This window comes from Nuphar pumila, chromosome 17 (genome assembly GCF_984573655.1).
Source record: "Nuphar pumila chromosome 17, dmNupPumi1.hap1.1, whole genome shotgun sequence".
In the NCBI taxonomy this organism is placed as follows: Eukaryota; Viridiplantae; Streptophyta; class Magnoliopsida; order Nymphaeales; family Nymphaeaceae; genus Nuphar; species Nuphar pumila.
The window spans coordinates 82377071-82395827 of NC_143265.1; the positions used below are offsets into that span (position 1 = coordinate 82377071).

Consider the following 18757-nt stretch of genomic DNA (forward strand, 5'->3'; position numbering starts at 1 on the left):
AACGTAATTCATAGTGACTTGTATATTACAATGTTTTTTAATATAATAAATACATACCGATGTCGCTCTCGCCTTCTCTGATACAAAATCTTTTGTGCTCTTATATTTATGTGTGTTTATGTGTTTCAACAAACACATTCTTATAAGACACAATGTCTCATTTTCTACTTTCTGTAATGTTAAATGATAAAATAATCAATTAATAAGTATGCAAAAATACTTGTAAATTTGATTATATATATATATATATATATTTATATTGATGAATTATTATTTTCTTCTAGTGGCTCCCAAAAGTCCTAGATTCACCTGTGTGTAAATGGACATCGGGCATCTTCACTTGATTTTGTGCAAACTTTGCTGAGCGGTTTCGAAATTCATTGCTCACCCACTTATCGCACATACCCTCTCAATAATCTCTCATGATAGTAGAAGGCCATGGCTCTTCCACTGCAGTGGATCATCTATCCCACCAGCTATTTTTTTTTTTGCTGCAGTATTCATATTGTGCAACATGTTGGCAACCACCTTCTGCCACATTACCCTCGCGTCTTTCTCCCCGTTTGCAGTCGTGAAGCGATGAAAAGCGTACAAATACTTTCAAAAAGTTAGCACACATGAGTATAACAAAAAATTAAATATGAAACACATTAGTTATAATAAACGATTGCATACCATGAATGAGGACATTAATTTGTCCAACACCTCTGTCGGGTACTCTTTCTATTGCGTGACCGGTCTTAAAAGATGTTGCAATAGTGACTTCCTAATTTCTCATATTACTTCTTACTGTTTGAATCTCGCACTGTACATGAATTGATACACATTAACAATGGATTGTCGATATACACTATTTATAAGATAAATATTGGATAAGTGAAAATAAAATACTTATGGTCGACTATTAATAAACACTATTTGAATGAGTCATCATGTGTCACACTAAGAAGATCCTGCATCCGACGTTGTCTTGTAATGTGTATGAGTAGTTGATGTAAGTGAGTCATGTGTAGGCGAAACATCACCTATAGAATAATGAGTTAGAAATTCACACAATGCACATTTAAACTAATCAAACATATAATTATTTAAATGATATACCTATCGAAGCATTGCGTGGAAATGAATGTTGAGTCTGCCTATCATTGAGCTGGGATCCTATAAAGACGATTAACAAGTAACAATGTTTATATCAACATATAAGCAAAAACATAATGAATGCCTATATTTAAATATAACACAAAGACATTTACCTAATGATGTCCCATGACCTCCACTTGGTCCTCGACCACTGTGACCTTCACTAACCATATTCTAATAAATAGAAATGTTATTTAGATCAGTTACATGATATGCAATTTCATGGATACATATTCAAATAAAAAACAACTTCATGCAAGCATGGATACAATCACATCAAATATTGCAATATATTTTAATCATTCATATCATATCATATTGAAGTTTTATTTTTTGTGCTCATCGTACGTGAGAACACCGTCATCCCACACTATTTTCAGTTCATTAATCAATTGCTTTAAATATACATCAAGATTTTGGCCAAGCGAAGTCAGACCAGGGATCAATAAAGACAAGAAAAGATTTTGACGCTTTATACACAAGCTTGGAGGAAGGTTGTATGGAGTGACAAATACCAGCCAACACGAGTATGGGGTTGATCTACCCTCAAATGAATTAAATCCATCTGTACATAAACCTAGCCTAACATTTCTCACTTCCATTGCGAAGTTCTGATGAGTATGATCAAAGTGCCTCCAAGCTTCCGCATCAACAGGATGTGTGATCTTGTCTTCATCATGTCGAACTTTATTTGCATGCCATATCATTTGTTTATCTGTCCTCAAAGACATATACAGTCGTTGCAATTTAGAGGTAAGAGAAAAGTAAGAGAGTGACTTTTATGACACTTCTTTTGACCTTGTGCTACCATTTCCTCTTATCTTTGGCTTGAACTAAGGATGCCCATATGATGAACATGATCTGTTATTTTCTTGATCTTTGAAATACAACATGCAGTGATTTGGACAAGCATCTATCTTTTGATACCTCATACCTAGAACATTGACCATAACTTTCGCATGGTAAAGATTTTCTGGCAATTTCTCATCTTTGGGCAACATACTTTTCACAATAGAACAGAGACGGTCAAAACATGATTGACTCAAATTATACTCTAACTTCAAATTCAGTAGTTGAAGAACTGCAGACAAGATAGTGTGACTCTCACAAGCATTCCACAGTGGCTCATCAGCATCTCTAAGTAAGTCATAAAATCTACTAGTTGCATCGTTTGTTGCTTCTTCCTCTACCCCAGTTGGTTCATCACTATGTCCCATAGTAGAACCCATTTCTGGTCCTGTGGCATCAAATATTAAATTCGCATATGGATTATTGTGTACCATATCCACCCGTGCGTCAAAATTATTTTAAAATTCTTCACCATGAAGTGTCCAATTCTGATAACCACTAACAAAACTCTTCATGTATAGGTAATGTCTAACACCATGAGGTTCTACAAATCGATTGTTCTTACACATCGTGCAGGGGCATCTGATCTGACCGGTGGGATCCACTGTACTGACACTTGCCGTTGCGAATTCAATAAAGCTGTCAACATCATCCATATATTCATGTGACACCTCATTATCAACTATCCTACGGTACATCCATTCATGGTTTGCAGCCATTTTGTCCTATAATGTTACATATATTATCATCAACAGTTAAAAGAGAATCTTAATAATGCTATGATGAAAAAAATATCTAATTTATCTATTAATTCTTGTTTGGTGATTGTTTGTTAGCAATTTTTTGTTTCAATTAATGTGTAAATTTTCTTTCTCTTTATACCACAAACATGCTTAACATAAAATGTAATTCTATGAACTATTATGCATGCATTAATAATTCAATATTTTTGTGTGTAACACCATCACATCATATCACAATGATATTTAAAAATATGAAATCACATTATATAAAATAATACATTCATTTGAAGCATGTTTTCATGATACAATTTCACATGAAAGGTATAATCAAATAAAAAATAACTTCATGCAATTTTAGATACAAACACATCAAACATTGCAATACATTCAAATCATTCATATCAAAATAATGTCAAACATGTACCTGCAGCAAATACATTACAATATCTCACTAACTACTACTATGCCTAGCATGAAATCCATACTCCAAAAATAAGAACACTTCTATTTTCATACATTAAAATCATGCTCAGGATGATCTCCAAACCCCATCAAAGCATTCCTAGATATCTACAACTAAGTGAGTGTGTGAATAGAAAAGTGTTGCATCCAAGAAATTAAATAACATGTGATGTGCTTGCATCGCTTACTCACCACGGGTATTTACTCGTTTTGAATTGTTTTTGCCTTTGCATTTTTTTCTTATTTCTTTTTGCATTGCATTTTTAGTCGCATGTGATGCTTAGCACTAAGTATTGTGTAATTAGCTTAGCAACGTACCTACAAAGCATAAATATACAAAACAATACAGAGAGAAGGCTTGACCCCTCCCTGATGAAAAAAGAAAATAGGGAGGGGGCTCAACCACTCCCTCTTATCCCGTAAGACAGGGAGGGGGTACAACCCCTCCCTGGCGAAAAAAATATCAGGGAGGGAGCTTGGCCCCTCCCTGGCAAAAAAAAAAAATACGGGAGGGGGTTGAGCCACTCCCTCGCATCCCGTAAGCTAGGAGGGGGCTCGGCCCCTCCCTAGCGAAAAAAAAGCAGGAACGAGGCTCTACCCCTCCCTGGCGAAAAAAATAGGGGAGGGGGCCGAGCCCCTCCCGCGCATCCCGTAAGACAGGGAGATAGGGAGGGGGCTCGACCCCTTCTTGGAAAAAAAAATAGGGAGGGGGCTCGACCCCTCCTTGGAAAAAAAATAGGGAGGGGGCTCGACCCCTCCCTAGCGAAAAAAGGGGAGGGACCGAGCCCCTCCAGCTCAACCCGTAAGACAGGGAGACAGGGAGGGGACTCAGCCCCTCCCCGGCGAAAAAAGCAAGGGAGGGGGCCGAGCCCCTCTCTCGCATCCTATAAGACAGGGAAGCTCGACCCCTCCCTGGCGAAAAAAAAAACAGGGAGGTGGCTCGACCCCTCCCTGGCGAAAAAAAAAAGGGGAGGGGGCCGAGCCCCTCCCGCACATCCCGTAAGACAGGGAGGGGGCTCAACCCCTCTCTGAAAAAAAAAATAGGGAGGGGGCTCGACCCCTCCCTGGCGAAAAAAAAGGGGAGGGGTCGAGCCCCTCTAACGTAACCCATAAGACAGGAGAGAGGGGGCTCGACCCCTCCCCGACAAAAAAAGCAAGGGAGAGGGCCGAGCTCCTCTCTCGCATCTCGTAAGACAAAGAGACTTGACCTCTTCCTGACGAAAAATGAAACGGCCGACGATGCAACAAAAAGAGAGAGGGGAGTCAGGAGTTACCTGAGCCGAAGGGGGAGGTGTTTCCAGAGAAAAGAGGTCATCGACCGAGGGAAACTCCTGGAGAGCGAGGTCAGAGAGGGACGACGATGGAGAGATTGTCGGCACAGTTGCCGGCGACTCTAGTCGTTGGTGGCTCTAGTCGGCGGTGGCCCCTAGGGAAATGAGAGGAGACACAAAGAGGGGGGGTTCTCGGGGTCGTCGGGGTGTTTGCCAGACACAGGGAGGAGGAGGTGGCCGAGGCGATCGTCGGAGGGTGGGGTGGTCGTCGGAGGACGGTAGGTGGCCGGAGGTGGTCGCCGAAGAGAGTTAGGTAGCCAGGGCGAGCATCGCGGATGATAGAGGGAGAGAAAGCATAGTTAATTTTGTGCCCTAGATGGGCATTTTACATAAAAAAATTAGCGACGAATTCGCGACAAAACAATTTCGTCGCTAACACTGACGCTACTTAGCGACAGATTCGCGATAGAAACATTCTGTCACAAACACCGTCGCTAATTAGCGACGAAAAAAAGTTGTTGCTATTCCGTCGTTAAGTTGCGAGATAGTTTGCGATGGATGTAATTTCGTCGCTACTTAACGACGAATTTGGCGACGGAATTGTTCTGTCACAAATCCCGCAACTAAATCAAATTTTAAGAACGGCTCATTTTCTTTCGCTAATCCGTCGCAAAATTATGATGGATTATTTTTGTCGCAAATTTTCATCGGTAATTGCCATTTTTCTTATAGTGGATACTTGGTTGATCATGTCCGCCGCATATCCGAAACCACACCCGTGTCGGGATGTGTCGATCAACCTTATAGCTGAGTCCGTGGGACTTAGCTTATAGCTAAACCATAATTTGCTTTAGAGGATCAATTCAAGAATCCTATGCGCACCAACTTGGTGGTGTAAATAAATATGTTATTCAGCAGGTAGGTGGCACAATGATGTCCACCAGGACAGTGGGCCAGATCCCACATGCAGCTACGATGTTCAGTGATGCCTGTTTTGCTGCCAAGTGGTAGAACATGGACGCAACCACAACGCCATCTTCACAAAAGTTTCTCATTGTAGACAGGGGAGACAGTTGCAATTTTCAAGTGAAAACATATATAGTTTTCTTCTGTTCCAGGATCAAACGCAGAAACACGTTGGATAGCAGAATAAAGAATTCGGCAGTCTGGACCATATATATATATATATATATATATATATATATATCGTTATTGGAAAAAATCTCATCAAGGAAAATGTAGCAGTAAATTAAATTATTTTGATTTTTTGGAAAAATATTGGAACAATATCAATATATATATAATCATAACTACCATTTAATTTATGTGAAAATACTAAGGATTGTTTCTATCACGTTAATATCAGGATAAAACGTTTTGAAATTATCATGAACTTTTTTAGATTGTATTGCCATTTAAAATAATTGTGAAATATCACTGACATTTGTGACATAGGTCCGAACTAGTATTTCTCAACATTAAAGTACAGTCTTGCCATTCAAAAGGGATTGTCTGGAAACCATAGTGGGTAGGGATGGCAGTGGACAGGGGGAAAGCGGGGCCCCGCCCTGCCTCGCCTCACCCCGTTTGGACCGGGGATGAAGGGTATGAAACGGGGATGGAGGCGGGGACGAAGGTTAAAATCCGTCCCCGTCTGGGGGTGGAGGCGGGGATGGACGTGCACTTTTCCCCGTCCCGATCCCCGCCTCATCACCGCCCCAACCCCGCCCCAACCACTTTTCCCCGCAATATCCCCGCCCCGCCTCATCCCCCGTTTGAACCGGGGATGGAGGACATGAAACGGGGATGAAGGCGGGGGTGGAGGATAAAATCCATCCCCGCCCGGGATAGAGGCGGGGGTGGAGGATAAAATCTTGAGGCGGGGCGGGGGTGGAGAACAATTTCGTCCCCCGCCCCGCCCCGCCCCACTATAGTGGGGCTGAAAGTCATGGTGGTCCAGTTTTGTTCCACTCATCCCCTGTGGCATCCCCCATCTTCACACACCTCTGAGATCTTACCGGTGTAGGTTGTTTTGATGAAATCTGGTCCTATATGGAATTCAACTTGGTTGATTTAGTAAGAATGACTCTTGGATCATACCTTTTTGACAGAAACATATGAATTTTTAAATCGCAATTTTTTATGTTTTTGTCAGTCGATTTTTTGAATAGCCAAAAAGTCCTGCGCGCAAGTCATATTCAGGTGATTCAAATGTTGATTTTCACTAAATGGGCGATGTGGATCACATCTATGAAGTCGGATTTGATCAAAACAACCTGCATCAATGAAATTCTAAAGAGGAGTGTGAAGATAGGTATGACTTTGGGGATGAGTGGAACCGGACTCCATGGTGGTCGCTTACCCAGCAATTATTCTCTTCCAAATATCCCAACATAAAAGACCATAAAGTGAAGATCAGTAGAAGATCGAGAGGTCGAAAATCGAGGGAGCAAAGCCAAGAGGGGGTCAACCGATTCAATGTGCTGTTTGTGGATGACCAGAGTGGTGGTGTTCCAGAGAGTGGAAGTGGCAGTAGGGGGGAGAGGCCTTCCATCCCATTGAAGGGTGTTTCTACTGGGAAGGAGAATCGGGCTGATGATGCCATGAAGGAGGATGAGCGAGTAGACTTTCAAGGTGAGGCTCTGCGGGTTGACCGCCAAGTATTTGTTGAAATGTCTAAGGAGCCTGATCCTCCCAGCTGATGTTGATGTGTTTCGTGAAGATGACTCGACTCAGGGATTGCAGTCCCCGCTAAAGGTGGCACCCAAGAAAGGCAGGGGTAGCAAAGCGGCACCACTATTATGAAGCTGCAGATTCAAATTATCGTTTCACTTGGACCAACTATCGAGTGGGGGACGAGAATAGGTGGTGCAAGCTCGATTGGTGTTTTGTCAACATGGGATGGATTGAACATTTTGGGACTTCTTTTAGACTGCGAATGTTGCCTGCGGTATACTTGTGGCCACAATGCTCATGTGTTTAATGCGCCCTTAGCCCCCTTTCGCTTCCCACTAGTGCAAAGCCCTTCAATTTTTTTCAGATGTTGGCCAATCCCACCGAGTGTTCTGAGCTTGTTCGTTGGAGTTGGAGCATTAGCACGATTGGTTGCCTGATGCTAAGGGTCCAGAAAAATTACAAGAGTTAAAATTCAATTTGGGCTGGTGGAATAGGAATATGTTTGGAAACATTTCTGACAAGGTGGCTCACTTTTGCAGGGTGAGTTAGAGAGAGTTCATGATGTATAACACGTGGCTTGGAAATTTCTAGAGAATTAAGATAAGTTCAAGATGGGGGTCAAAGCCTAAATCTTGGAGTTAGAGGAGAATTTCAATAGAATTTTAGTTTATAGAGAGGTCTTGGCTAAGGGTAGATGTTTTAGAGCCCTTAAGAAGTTTGGACTTTATAGTAGGGGATATTGGGTTTATAAATAGGTGGACATCTTATGCAGAGGGGTCAGGAGACTTGTTGAACATCCCATATGGTATCCCATGTGGTAAGCGGGGTTCTGTGTCAAGCTGAAGGCCCAGGATCGAATCCCTCTGCTACATGGGGCGGCTATTGTTCTGGTAGGGGTCTGCCTAACCCCAGCTTGCCTTTAAAAAAAAACCATATGCCTGAGATGTTAGGAAGGCTGGTTTGAATGGTGGCTGAGTGTACAGGTGCATGGTGTAAAGTATTGTTTTGAGTCCCCTGGTGTGGGCTTCTGTCGTATTCTTTCTGTACATTTTGTACATAATTTTGGGGTCTGCCTCCTAGTTCATCTAACCCCACCTTGATCTAGATTTAAATCAGAGACGTTTGCTAAGGGTACGTTTTGTTGCATTCTAATGTGATTTGGAATCTCATGCAAATGAGAGGATGAATCTCATTTGCATAGCTAACCAAACATGTGTTTTGAATTCTCATGCAAATAAGAGAATGAATCTCATTCACATATAACCAAATATGCGATTTGTAATCCCATGCAAATAAGAAACTGAATGAGATTTGAAATCACATTTCAAGTGACTCTCATAAATCACATGGTGGCATATGTGATTTGAAATCATATGACTTCAAATCACATTTGATTTGGTCACATGAGATGCAACCAAACATAAGCCTAGTAGGATCCAGATCTTCATGCTTCATTAGATTTTCATGATTAAGCCAATGTTGGTGATGGCAACCTACACTAAATCTAGCTATGTCTAGATCTAAACATCAAAATCCAGATCCAACCAATTATTTGCGTTGCTCTAGCACATCAAAGGGTCACTATCTATTGGGGTTTTGGTCTGCTAAATTAAAAACACTCAACTCAAAGACATGGGTATTGGCCAAGCAGACAGCAAGCCCCACCACTTCACGGACGTAGCAAATTGCTCTACTTGCAGTACATTGATCACAGATTTCTGAGTGTAAAAATCTTATGGTGAATGAACCTTGTGGGCTTGTTCTAACAAGGCAGTATTTCATTTTTCATCTTTTACTCTTGGACAACATTTGGATCGATGTCTGGATAACACCGAACACCCACGTTACTGTGTTCCTATTAGTGGAAGAAATCAACAGCATAGTCGGAAGTATCATAAATATTTTGAGAATATATACATAAGAACATATTAGGCCCTCTTTTTTAGTTATGCCAATAGTTTGATGTATTTTGTGATAGATTTGAACCGTTAGATGTGTTTTATCATGATCTATTCAGTGAGAATCGGCTCTTGGATCATGTTTTTTCAATGAAAAAATATATTTTTTTTAGCCGAGAAAAATTGATGCCTTCATAGCCATTGATTTTGGCTCACCTGAAAAACCTGTATACAGTTCAGATTTCGGTGATCGAAAAGCTGGTTCCCACTTAACAAAACCTATAGGTTACATCTATAGTGTTAAATGTGAGAAAAAATACCAAAAAACTATGGTTTTTGAATGGCCTAACAGAGCAAAACGATAAAACGGGGCTAAACTAGCGCAATACTCTCACTCTCTCTGTCTCAATATATATATATATATATATATGTATATGGAATCCACAGAAGTAACAGTGGACGCCCTTCCTGTCAGGCGTGATGTCAGATGCAAAAGGAGCTTTGGCGGCGCTGCTAAAGCCCTGTCAGATATAATGTGTTATTAACGCCACTAAAGCCTGCCAGTTATAATGTGTTATGGCTGAAGGGGTTTTAGCAGCAGTAAAGAACGCTGCTAAAGCCCCTTTTTTTGCACGGCTGATCAGAAGCGCAATCAGTGACGCAAATGAGTCTGCTAGTGTCGGATGGGAAAGGCGTTCAACAATACACCCTTACACACACACACATATAATATATATATATATATATAACCTATTTTTCCAATAGCACATATGTATCATGACAGGACAAAAACAGTTTCGGTATTTTTATAGTTTATATTTTTGCTCATATTTTTATGTATATTTGATACATTTCACATTTTTATAACCTAATGTTTTCTAGAGACTTTCTTAACAAAATTCAAAAATTAATTTCTGTGAATTTCACAAGATTTTCCCTGACTGAGATTATCTTGAGAGCGACATGTGTGAGTATGATCAAGAGATCCAAGGATTTGTACAATTTTTTGTTACTCACATAAACCGCTCCAGGCACAGAACCGCGCTGGCTCAGCCTGTCTCAGTCCATGTCAGCATAAAACTCACAGGGCTTACCCCTCAACCTCAAAGAGTCACCAAGCGCAGGGGGTGACGCCCATGAGATTTGAACCTAGACTGACCGTCAAACGATCTAAGCCCCATCCCACTACGCCAAGCCCCTTGGGTCTATTTCTAGATTTTCTTTAGCATACAAACTAGTGCACAGCCAGACTAGTACATTGTTGGCTGGGCCCTTTCATCGCAAATTCTGACCACCTTCCTTAAAATGCTTGCAATCACCATGTTCTTTATTTCACTTTAATAAAATGTTCTTTTCCTTTAAAAATAAAAAATGCTTGTAAGCTAATAATAATATTCTTGTTGGCAATATGAAATTTATCTGGAGGTGTAATTATTGCATTTTTTTTTTGTGTGACAAGGGTGGCTAAAGTTTAGCCATGTTCCAAGGCACATATAATGGAGGCATGCACTACTTTTCAAGCATGGGCATCATTTCTTGCCCCCTATTCTATATGTTTCTTAAAAAACCATTCAAATACTAATAATTGCCTTCATGATAAAGTTTTGATTCAGTCTGTGATGCTACTCATGATGGAGGTAATGGGTGGCATTTGATTGGGGGGTGTGGAACCTTAAAAATCTGGATTCTGATACAAAACGTACGGGTTGGATCTGGATCCTCGAAAAAGATCCAACCAGGATCACTTTGCAGCTCCCATATAAAACTGATGTGTTCCTTTCCACAACTAGGTGCACTTTTACCATGCATAACTATATCTTGAAGGGCTTATCCAACCTAAATCCAGAATTAGAACTTCTGATAACTGATTTAAGTCGTTTCTATGACAAGATATAAGATCTAATTGGATCCAAACTTGATCCAAACCACCTTTAATCATGAGGGAGCGATGGCCGGAACATGGCAGGGATGCTCAATGTAGAACATTAAGATATGTTGCTTCCTAGTTTATTAGAAAAAAGTCAAAGCAAATCGGGCATCTTATGGTTGACCAGTTTGGTCAAGGTTAGACCTGCATCATTGGATTTTTCATTTATCTTTTTCTCGAGCTTTTTCACGTGGTAGGATCCCCCCTCCCCTTATCCTGCTTTATTTTATCATGAAATGATAAAAAAATATATCGTTAAAATGAAAAACAAATAGTTGGAGGTGTCAACAGGTCGGGTTCGGTTAGGACTCATGTGAAACCAGATTTGGCCCCGATTTTCAGGTATAGTATCTGGTCTAATCGGAACCAACATAAGAAAAAACATACCCGAACCCGATAAAAACTACATGAACGTCCAGACACAGGCTATACCCGATAAAATATTATTTTTATCATTTTTACATTGAAAATTTGCTGGCCTTAATCGGAACTTGGGTCGGGCCCTTGTCTGTTATAAAATTTCACAAACTATACCCAGATCCATGTATTAATCGGACACTTTCGGTCCGAACCTGAGTCTTAATCAGGTCTTCTTACTTATCACCATACCTAGACCAGACCCGTTGACACCCACCCCTATTTGGAATGTTATATGTCCCTCATCTAGAGCTTTTTTTTTTAAGGATGAAAGAAATTAAAAGGCACTTACTTATCTGGAGCGTTGATTGCATGAAATCGGACGCTCTTGATCAGTCTGGGAATACTGGCACGAGCTTGCTTATTGGCCCTCGTTCAGATTAACAATATCGTTTTTGCTTGTAGTAACGCGTTTCAAGTAAATCACAAAAAGCCATCCAACTTATTGGCTATTTGCTGCTTCATTGTTTCATTTGACTGCTTTTCGTAAATTTTTTTTAATACATGTTTTGGCCTTAATATTGCTTTGTCCATTATTTAGTCAAAGATTGCTTTGGCCAAAAGATGGTGACCAACTTTCTCAAGTTTCAAGGGATCAAAGAGCATCCTCAAACGAGCATCACAATCAAAACTTGCAACTTTCTCATGTTTGAAAATACATGAGAAAATGCTGTGATTGTGATTTACATTCATAGAATCTTTAAGTGAAAAGTTAATTTTTACATAGTGTTGCAAATATGACCTGATTTTCTGTCGATTTTTATTTCTTTGACAAAAAAGTAAAGATATTTTTTTATCAGCAAAAACTAATAAGAAGTTTTAAGAAAAAACACGTTGTAAATGTAATAATCGAAGATTTGGTTCGCTTTTTGCACATATCTGATAATTTTGGTGTCTGCGGGTAATTTAGGAAAGAGTATGGAGGATTAAGTCCAGTTCCCATTTGGGGCGGGTATTTGAAATCCAAGGCTCCAAGCCCAACATAAAAAGTGGCTAAAATCCCGTTCCTAAACCACGTTTCTTACACGTCAAAATTTTCGGATTCCAGTCCACTCAGCGTCTCGTCTGATATGCTATTTGCTGGACCCAGAGACCGGGTCTGACTGGTTCCTAATTACTCTGAACAAGGTCATGGTCTACATGTCGAGTTTGGTAAAATAGAAACAGGTTTTATATGGATTGGATCTTAGCCAGACCCTATCCATTGACATCTCTATAATCATTTAGATACCAAAGGAATGTAAACAGGTTGGACTCACTCAAGACTTTGGCTAGATATAATCAGATATAGGTTACTCAAATTTGAACTGGGATGAAGGTTGGAGGTAGCCTACACGAAATCTTTTAGTTCCTTCCTAGGAACGCAAATCACTTAATGGGTCCGCCTCCCTAAGAAGTAAACCGCTGGACCCTGGTAGTCCACCAACCTTCATGCCTTAGGAGCTTACACCGAATCTGGATCGAGGGATGCAAATGAGCCAGATCCAGTATAGTATAGATGTTTTGCGAATTTGGCTGTCCTGCATTCGACTGGATCCGACTCTCCGGTATATTTAGCTGTTCTGAATCCGAATCGTTTGAGGCAATGAACAGTAAGACTGCAATTTTTTTTATAAAATAAAAAATAGATATAAAGTAGTTTTGTCCAACTTGGACTTTCGGTTGGTCGTGGTTAGGGATGGCAGTGGACTGGGGAAAGCGGGGCCCGCCCCGCCTCGCCCCGTTTGGACCGGGGATGAAGGGTATGAAACGGGGATGGAGGCAGGAACGAAGGTTAAAATCCATCCCGTCCGGGGATGGAAGCGGGGATGGACGTGCACTTTTTCCTGCCCCGCCCCATCTCCGCCCCGACCACTTTTCCCCGCAATATCCCCACCCCGCCCCGCCTCATCCCCGTTTGAACCGGGGATGGAGGACATGAAACGGGGATGAAGGCGGGGTGGAGGATAAAATCCATCGCCGCCCGGGAGGGAGGCGGGGGTGGAGGATAAAATCTTGAGGCGGCGCCGGGGTGGAGACCTTGTCCCTAGTCGTGGTGGATCACAGCCATGTAATTTATCTTTTTCTCTTTAAATATTAAAATATTACAAAATTTAACATACACTCAATCTTTTTTTTTTTCATTTTTCTTTATTATTTCTTGTGACACTGACTAGCCACTTGAAAGTTTTGAAAGAAAAAAGGGAGCCCAAAGCAGAATAAAAAAGCAATGAAAAAGAAAAGAAGAGGAAGGAGAAGGAATTAGGAGGATTCCCATTTCCCACAAACAGATTTTCCAACCTTCTGTCTCCTCCCGTCACCCTCATCTCTTTCCATCTTTGATTTTCATTTTCCCCATGTTCATGTATATGAATTAACCCGAACCCATACTTAGGCTAAGCCTGCATATGACTTGTATGCTCCTATTTCCTAGCCTATAGAAACTAAGTTAATAAGTTTGTTGTTTAGATTGCTCATAAAGTTATGAAAGGGATTGAGTGAATCAACAATAATTAATGAGCTAGATTGTGGCCAACCTGGTTCATTAATTTTTTTTTTCACAAGAAGAGGGTTGTGCCTGCTTCGAGTAGTTCCTATCATCCGAAGATTAGATTGTATCGCTAAGTTGGATGATTCGGAAGAGATCATCTCTAATTCCTTGTTTAGTTGGGTTTTCAAGTAAGAACTGAGTCAGATTGGTCAAACATGAAGTTAAGCAAACACATTGGGCTCATAGTGGTGACTGGTGAGTCCGGTCTTGGCTAGTAAATAGTGATCCAGTATAATGAACTCACCCAACTTGGCTGTTTGGATTTTTGTGACAACCAAACGGAGTTGTTGTCTGCGTTGTCAAAGATTGCACGCCGTTCCACCGTCTGACGAATTCCATATTTCTTTCTTTGGTCCTCGGCCGTCACACTTTGCCTTTATTCCTTTCCACCGACCCTCCAGTCCTCCACCCCCCTCTCTCTCAACAAACTCCACCCTCTTCCTGCTACTCTCTCTCTCTCTCTCTCTGAAACCAACATTTGTAAATACGATACAATACAATACAATTCAATAGAATCATCAATGGCTGGCAACAGGTTTGCAACCATGTTAAACAGAAACACATCAAGAATTACAGTCATTCTCGTCTATGCCGTCCTTGAATGGGTGTTGATACTCCTTCTCTTCCTCAACTCCTTCCTCTCTTACCTCATCAGAAAGTTTGCGGCCTACTTCGGCCTCAAACCACCGTGCCCATGGTGTTCCAGAGTCGACCATGTGTTGGAGCCCGGGAAGGAGGGCAGTCCCTATATCGATGCGGTCTGTGAGGCGCATGCCAAGGAGATCTCCAGATTGGGGTACTGCCTGAAGCACGGGAGGCTGGTGGAGGCTTCCCAGACTTGCGAGGATTGCTCCCTGGCGAGAGGGTGTCCGCAGGGGAGCGTGATCGCCTCCGTCTCTCTGGTCGCCCAGATTGATGATGGGGATCACAAGGAATTGAAGTGCTCTTGTTGTGGTGATGCCTTAAACGATGGCTTCTATTCTAAGTATCTCTTGAAAAAGGGGTTGTTTAAGCCACCATGGGATGTTTTGGGGGATACCCACAAGGGGTCTTCTGTTGTTGGGGAGGATGAAGATGAAAAAGAAGAAAGAAAGAAAAGTGATGTTGATGAAGATGGTGATGAAGGCAGTGATGATGTTGGTGCTGATAAAGATGGCGGTGGTGGGGAAGAGGACGAGCAGCAGCAGCAGCAGGAGGAGGAAATGGTTGTGGTGGTGGGGGTGGATGAGGAAGAGGAGGTGGTGGAGAAAGTGGTTGATCAGTCATTTGAGAAAGCAACAAAAGGTAGCGTATTGGTTTCTGCTATTGATGATTCTTCTTGTGATCTTATGTATTTGGGTATGAAGGATTCTTGTGATTGTGAACGCCTTGTTCCTGTCGAGATTATTGATTCTATCACAGAACGGAATGTGTTGGAGAATAAGGTAACGGGCATCCAGGAGTCTGATGGTGCTCATTTGCATCTGTTGGACAGCCTTGATGTTTATTTCCGGAGTCTGAGTCTGTGTTCGGAGAACGAATTATCAACAACACATTCTCGAGAGTATTTATCGGTTTTGGATTTAGACGGCACTGCGGTAGCGAATTGCGGAATGTCGTTCGCGGATTGGAACGATAACGCGGAAACGAATGGCATGAGGGATGAATCAGGTGGCATGGTTATTGCTGAACAAATTGATGGTGCTCATGTAGGGGAAGACTTGGTTCAAGTCTCACCGATCAATGATCGAACCGCTGCCGGTAAGGGAAAGAGAAGTTAAATTTATAGAGCACTTGTTTACTCTGTTATGTATTTCTTAGTTTTTTGTGGAATTGATCTCACATGTTGTTTCAAACACCACCAGAAACCAAAGGAACTGTTGATATCCAAGAAAAATCTGTGAGCTTCTATGATGAAGATGAAGATGAAGGGGTCAATGGATGTACGGAGATCCCCTCGTCTACATTCTCACATGATGATGATGCCCAAAAGGACGGTGTTTCCGGTGTTTTGCAAGTTGAGGAAGATGGAGGTATATGGATTTCCTTTTCTATCGATAGTTTCCTTTTCCTTTTTTTTTTCTTCCTTTGGGAGATGAAAATCAGATGCAGTTTTCCAATATACAGGGATACAACAAACAAGAGAATCTGCAATGGATGAAGTAGACGGCTGCTCTGCGTCTGAAGCACTATGTGTGATTGAGAAGATGGAAGAAAGGATGAAACAGTTGTCCCTTGATTCTGAATTCAATGAGATGGAGGAAGATAAAGCGCCTGACACGCCGATCTACATAGAAGGCATCCATGCTTTGAGCAAAAGGTTGATGATTGAGAGGAAAGAGTCAGGAACAGAGTCTTTGGATGGGAGTGTCATAAGCGAGACCGAAGGCGGTGAGGCTGTGGTAATCGGGCGACTGAAGGCAGCTCTGAAAGCGGAACAGAGGAATCTTAATGCTTTATACGCGGAGTTGGAAGAAGAAAGGAGCGCTGCAGCTATTGCAGCTAACCAGACTATGGCTATGATAACACGGCTGCAAGAGGAGAAGGCTGCAATGCAAATGGATGCCCTTCAATACCAGAGGATGATGGAGGAGCAATCTGAGTATGACCAAGAGGCGCTGCAGCTTCTGAATGAGCTCATGGTTAAAAGGGAGAAAGAGAAGCAAGAGCTTGAGAGGGAATTGGAGTTGTACCGGAAGAAGGTACTGCATTATGAGGCCAGAGAGAGAAGGATGAGGAAGATGAGGGCTAGTGAAAATGGTGTTGGCCATGTCTTGAATCATCCAGCGGGGAAGAACTCGATGTCATCTGCATCTTCTAGTGCAGGGGATAGTGACGAACCCTCTATGGATTTTAATGATGGGGATGACAGATCCGATAGCATCTTGGAGAGCAACCGGAACACCCCTGCTGAAGCTGTTCGGAATTTGAGCAGTGGGCATGAGAACACCAAGCAGCTGACTACTCTTGATGAGTCTCTTGCTGATTTCGAGGAGGAAAGGCTTTCCATTCTAGAGCAGCTCAAGGCATTGGAAGAGAAGCTTCTCACGTTGTCTGATGAAGAAAGCGAAAGTACAGTGACAATGAATCACATTACTGGTAATCCAAATGTGGTGGTTCCTGAAGAATCACTTGAGACGATGATTATCGGAAATGAAAATCTAGCAGAGGTACATTGTAAAGAGACTGGTGAGAAAGACGAATTGTGTGGTGAAAATGCAGATTTGGTTGTGAATGGTACCCCAGATGACCTTGTCGGCAACGTCGATCATCCTACTCACAAGAAATATGTTGGTCCCAAACCAAGACGACTACTTCCGCTCTTCGATGCCACAAGTTGCGAAAATGGATACGAGGAACAAGAAGAGGAGGCAGGTTTTCCTCATTCAGATATCCAGCTCTGTAAACATGTAGCCATTGAAGAGGAGGTAGAAGAGGTCTACGAGAGATTACAAGCACTTGAAGCAGATGAGGAGTTCTTAAAGCACTGTATCAACTCACTCAAGAAGGGAGACAAGGGGATGGATCTGCTTCAGGAGATACTGCAACATCTGCGTGATCTAAGGGCTGTTGAACTACGAGCAAAACATCTTGGCGATACTACGCCTTTATAAATCTATATATATCGGGTACTATCCTCATTCTTATCTCTGACATAATAATAAGAAATCCATTTGCATCATCTGTTATAGTACATAGTAACATGATATTTTGCAACCGTATTGGAAATGGTACAACATGAATCCATGTAGCTGTGAATCAATTCATCGCATGTGTGTAGATGGTTTCAATTGTTTGATAAATTTTGTTTGTACCGATTGATGCAGGTTGGTGAAAGTATGAAGTAATTCTCAATGATGGTAAGAGCAGCAAGAAAGGGAAGGTGAGGTTGCCTCCTCTCAATGTCAGTTGTACCTACTTGTCACTATAGTTTTTTTCTTTCTTTTTATATCTTATTGGAGCCCCAGTTTTTTGTTGGGTTTTCTAGTGGGAACCCACCCACCTTTCAGGATGAAAGGTGAATTAGGAGACACGTGGGGATTGGTTATGCCATCCACCCTGTGTCTAGAATCCTGGCTTTCAGAGCTGGAAAACTACCAAAGATTCCAGTGCCTTAGACCAAATAGGTAGGCTTTTTCCCCCTTTGGTTTTTTTAGTCTAGAGTTTGCCGAGTGTAAAAAGTGGAGAGAGGGCATTTCCTCTTCATGTGGGTTTTGGTTCTTTTGTGTTACAGTGTTTTTTTCATGACCTGGCTCCTTGGATTGTTTTGCTGTCAACTGTTCCTCCTTTGGGGAGAGCTAAATTTGTATGGAAGCACCATTGTGGGCCGTCTTCTGTAAAAAAATCCTATTCATTTTTTTATGTAACAGTGTGTGTGTATTTTTTTGTCTGTCTGCCTAAGTAATGTTTTGCTATTCCCCTACTGAATTTAATCAACTATTTAGACTCTAGATGGATCGATGAATGTATCATATCAGCAATTCGGATCCTTTTTTGTTCACATTCAGGAATAGTAAGATCAACCGATTCCGTGAATCTTTGGGTTTTGTGGATGCCAAGCAGTTGTTTTATCATATTATTAATCAGCGACCTCTTGAATAGCAGCTTTAATGCGCCCAACAAATTGTGGACGCTAGTTTCTTTTGTACAACTGAATTCTAGAAGGCATTCGCATCTGATTTCATTACCACACGTTCCTCAAAGTCTGCATGGACACAGAAAATCCTGACTAATTCACAAAAAGAAAAATTTTAGGCTTTTATATGGTGGGCACTGTTGCATGTACGTAGACCCTTCACCAAAGTTGATGAAATAGTCGAATAAAAAAAATGAAAAGATCAGTCCTAATCAAATCGCTTCTGAAT

The 18757-nt window shown here is 41.5% G+C and overlaps 1 protein-coding gene across 2 annotated transcripts; it reads left to right on the forward strand.

Moving 5' to 3' along the window:
• Positions 1 to 14325: 14325 nt before the first annotated feature.
• LOC149812511 (myosin-binding protein 3-like) lies at positions 14326 to 18249 on the forward strand. 2 transcript variants are annotated; one of them, XM_089992775.1, is made up of 4 exons: positions 14326 to 15653; positions 15758 to 15925; positions 16020 to 17521; positions 17720 to 18249. In XM_089992775.1, the coding sequence occupies exons 1-3, from the start codon at positions 14435 to 14437 to the stop codon at positions 17504 to 17506; spliced, it is 2874 nt and encodes a 957-aa protein (XP_089848901.1). In that variant the 5' UTR covers positions 14326 to 14434; the 3' UTR covers positions 17507 to 17521; positions 17720 to 18249. The 2 variants fall into 2 exon arrangements, with proteins under 2 accessions (XP_089848901.1, XP_089848900.1); XM_089992774.1 differs by having other exon boundaries at positions 14384 to 15653; positions 16005 to 17521.
• Positions 18250 to 18757: the final 508 nt, after the last annotated feature.

Coding starts and splice junctions, on each gene's coding strand:
- LOC149812511 (XM_089992774.1), top strand. CDS start 14,435: ATGGCTGGCAACAGGTTTGCAACCATGTTAAACAGAAACACATCAAGA. Junction 15,654..15,757: donor CAATGATCGAACCGCTGCCG/GTAAGGGAAAGA, acceptor AAACACCACCAG/AAACCAAAGGAACTGTTGAT. Junction 15,926..16,004: donor GCAAGTTGAGGAAGATGGAG/GTATATGGATTT, acceptor AATCAGATGCAG/TTTTCCAATATACAGGGATA.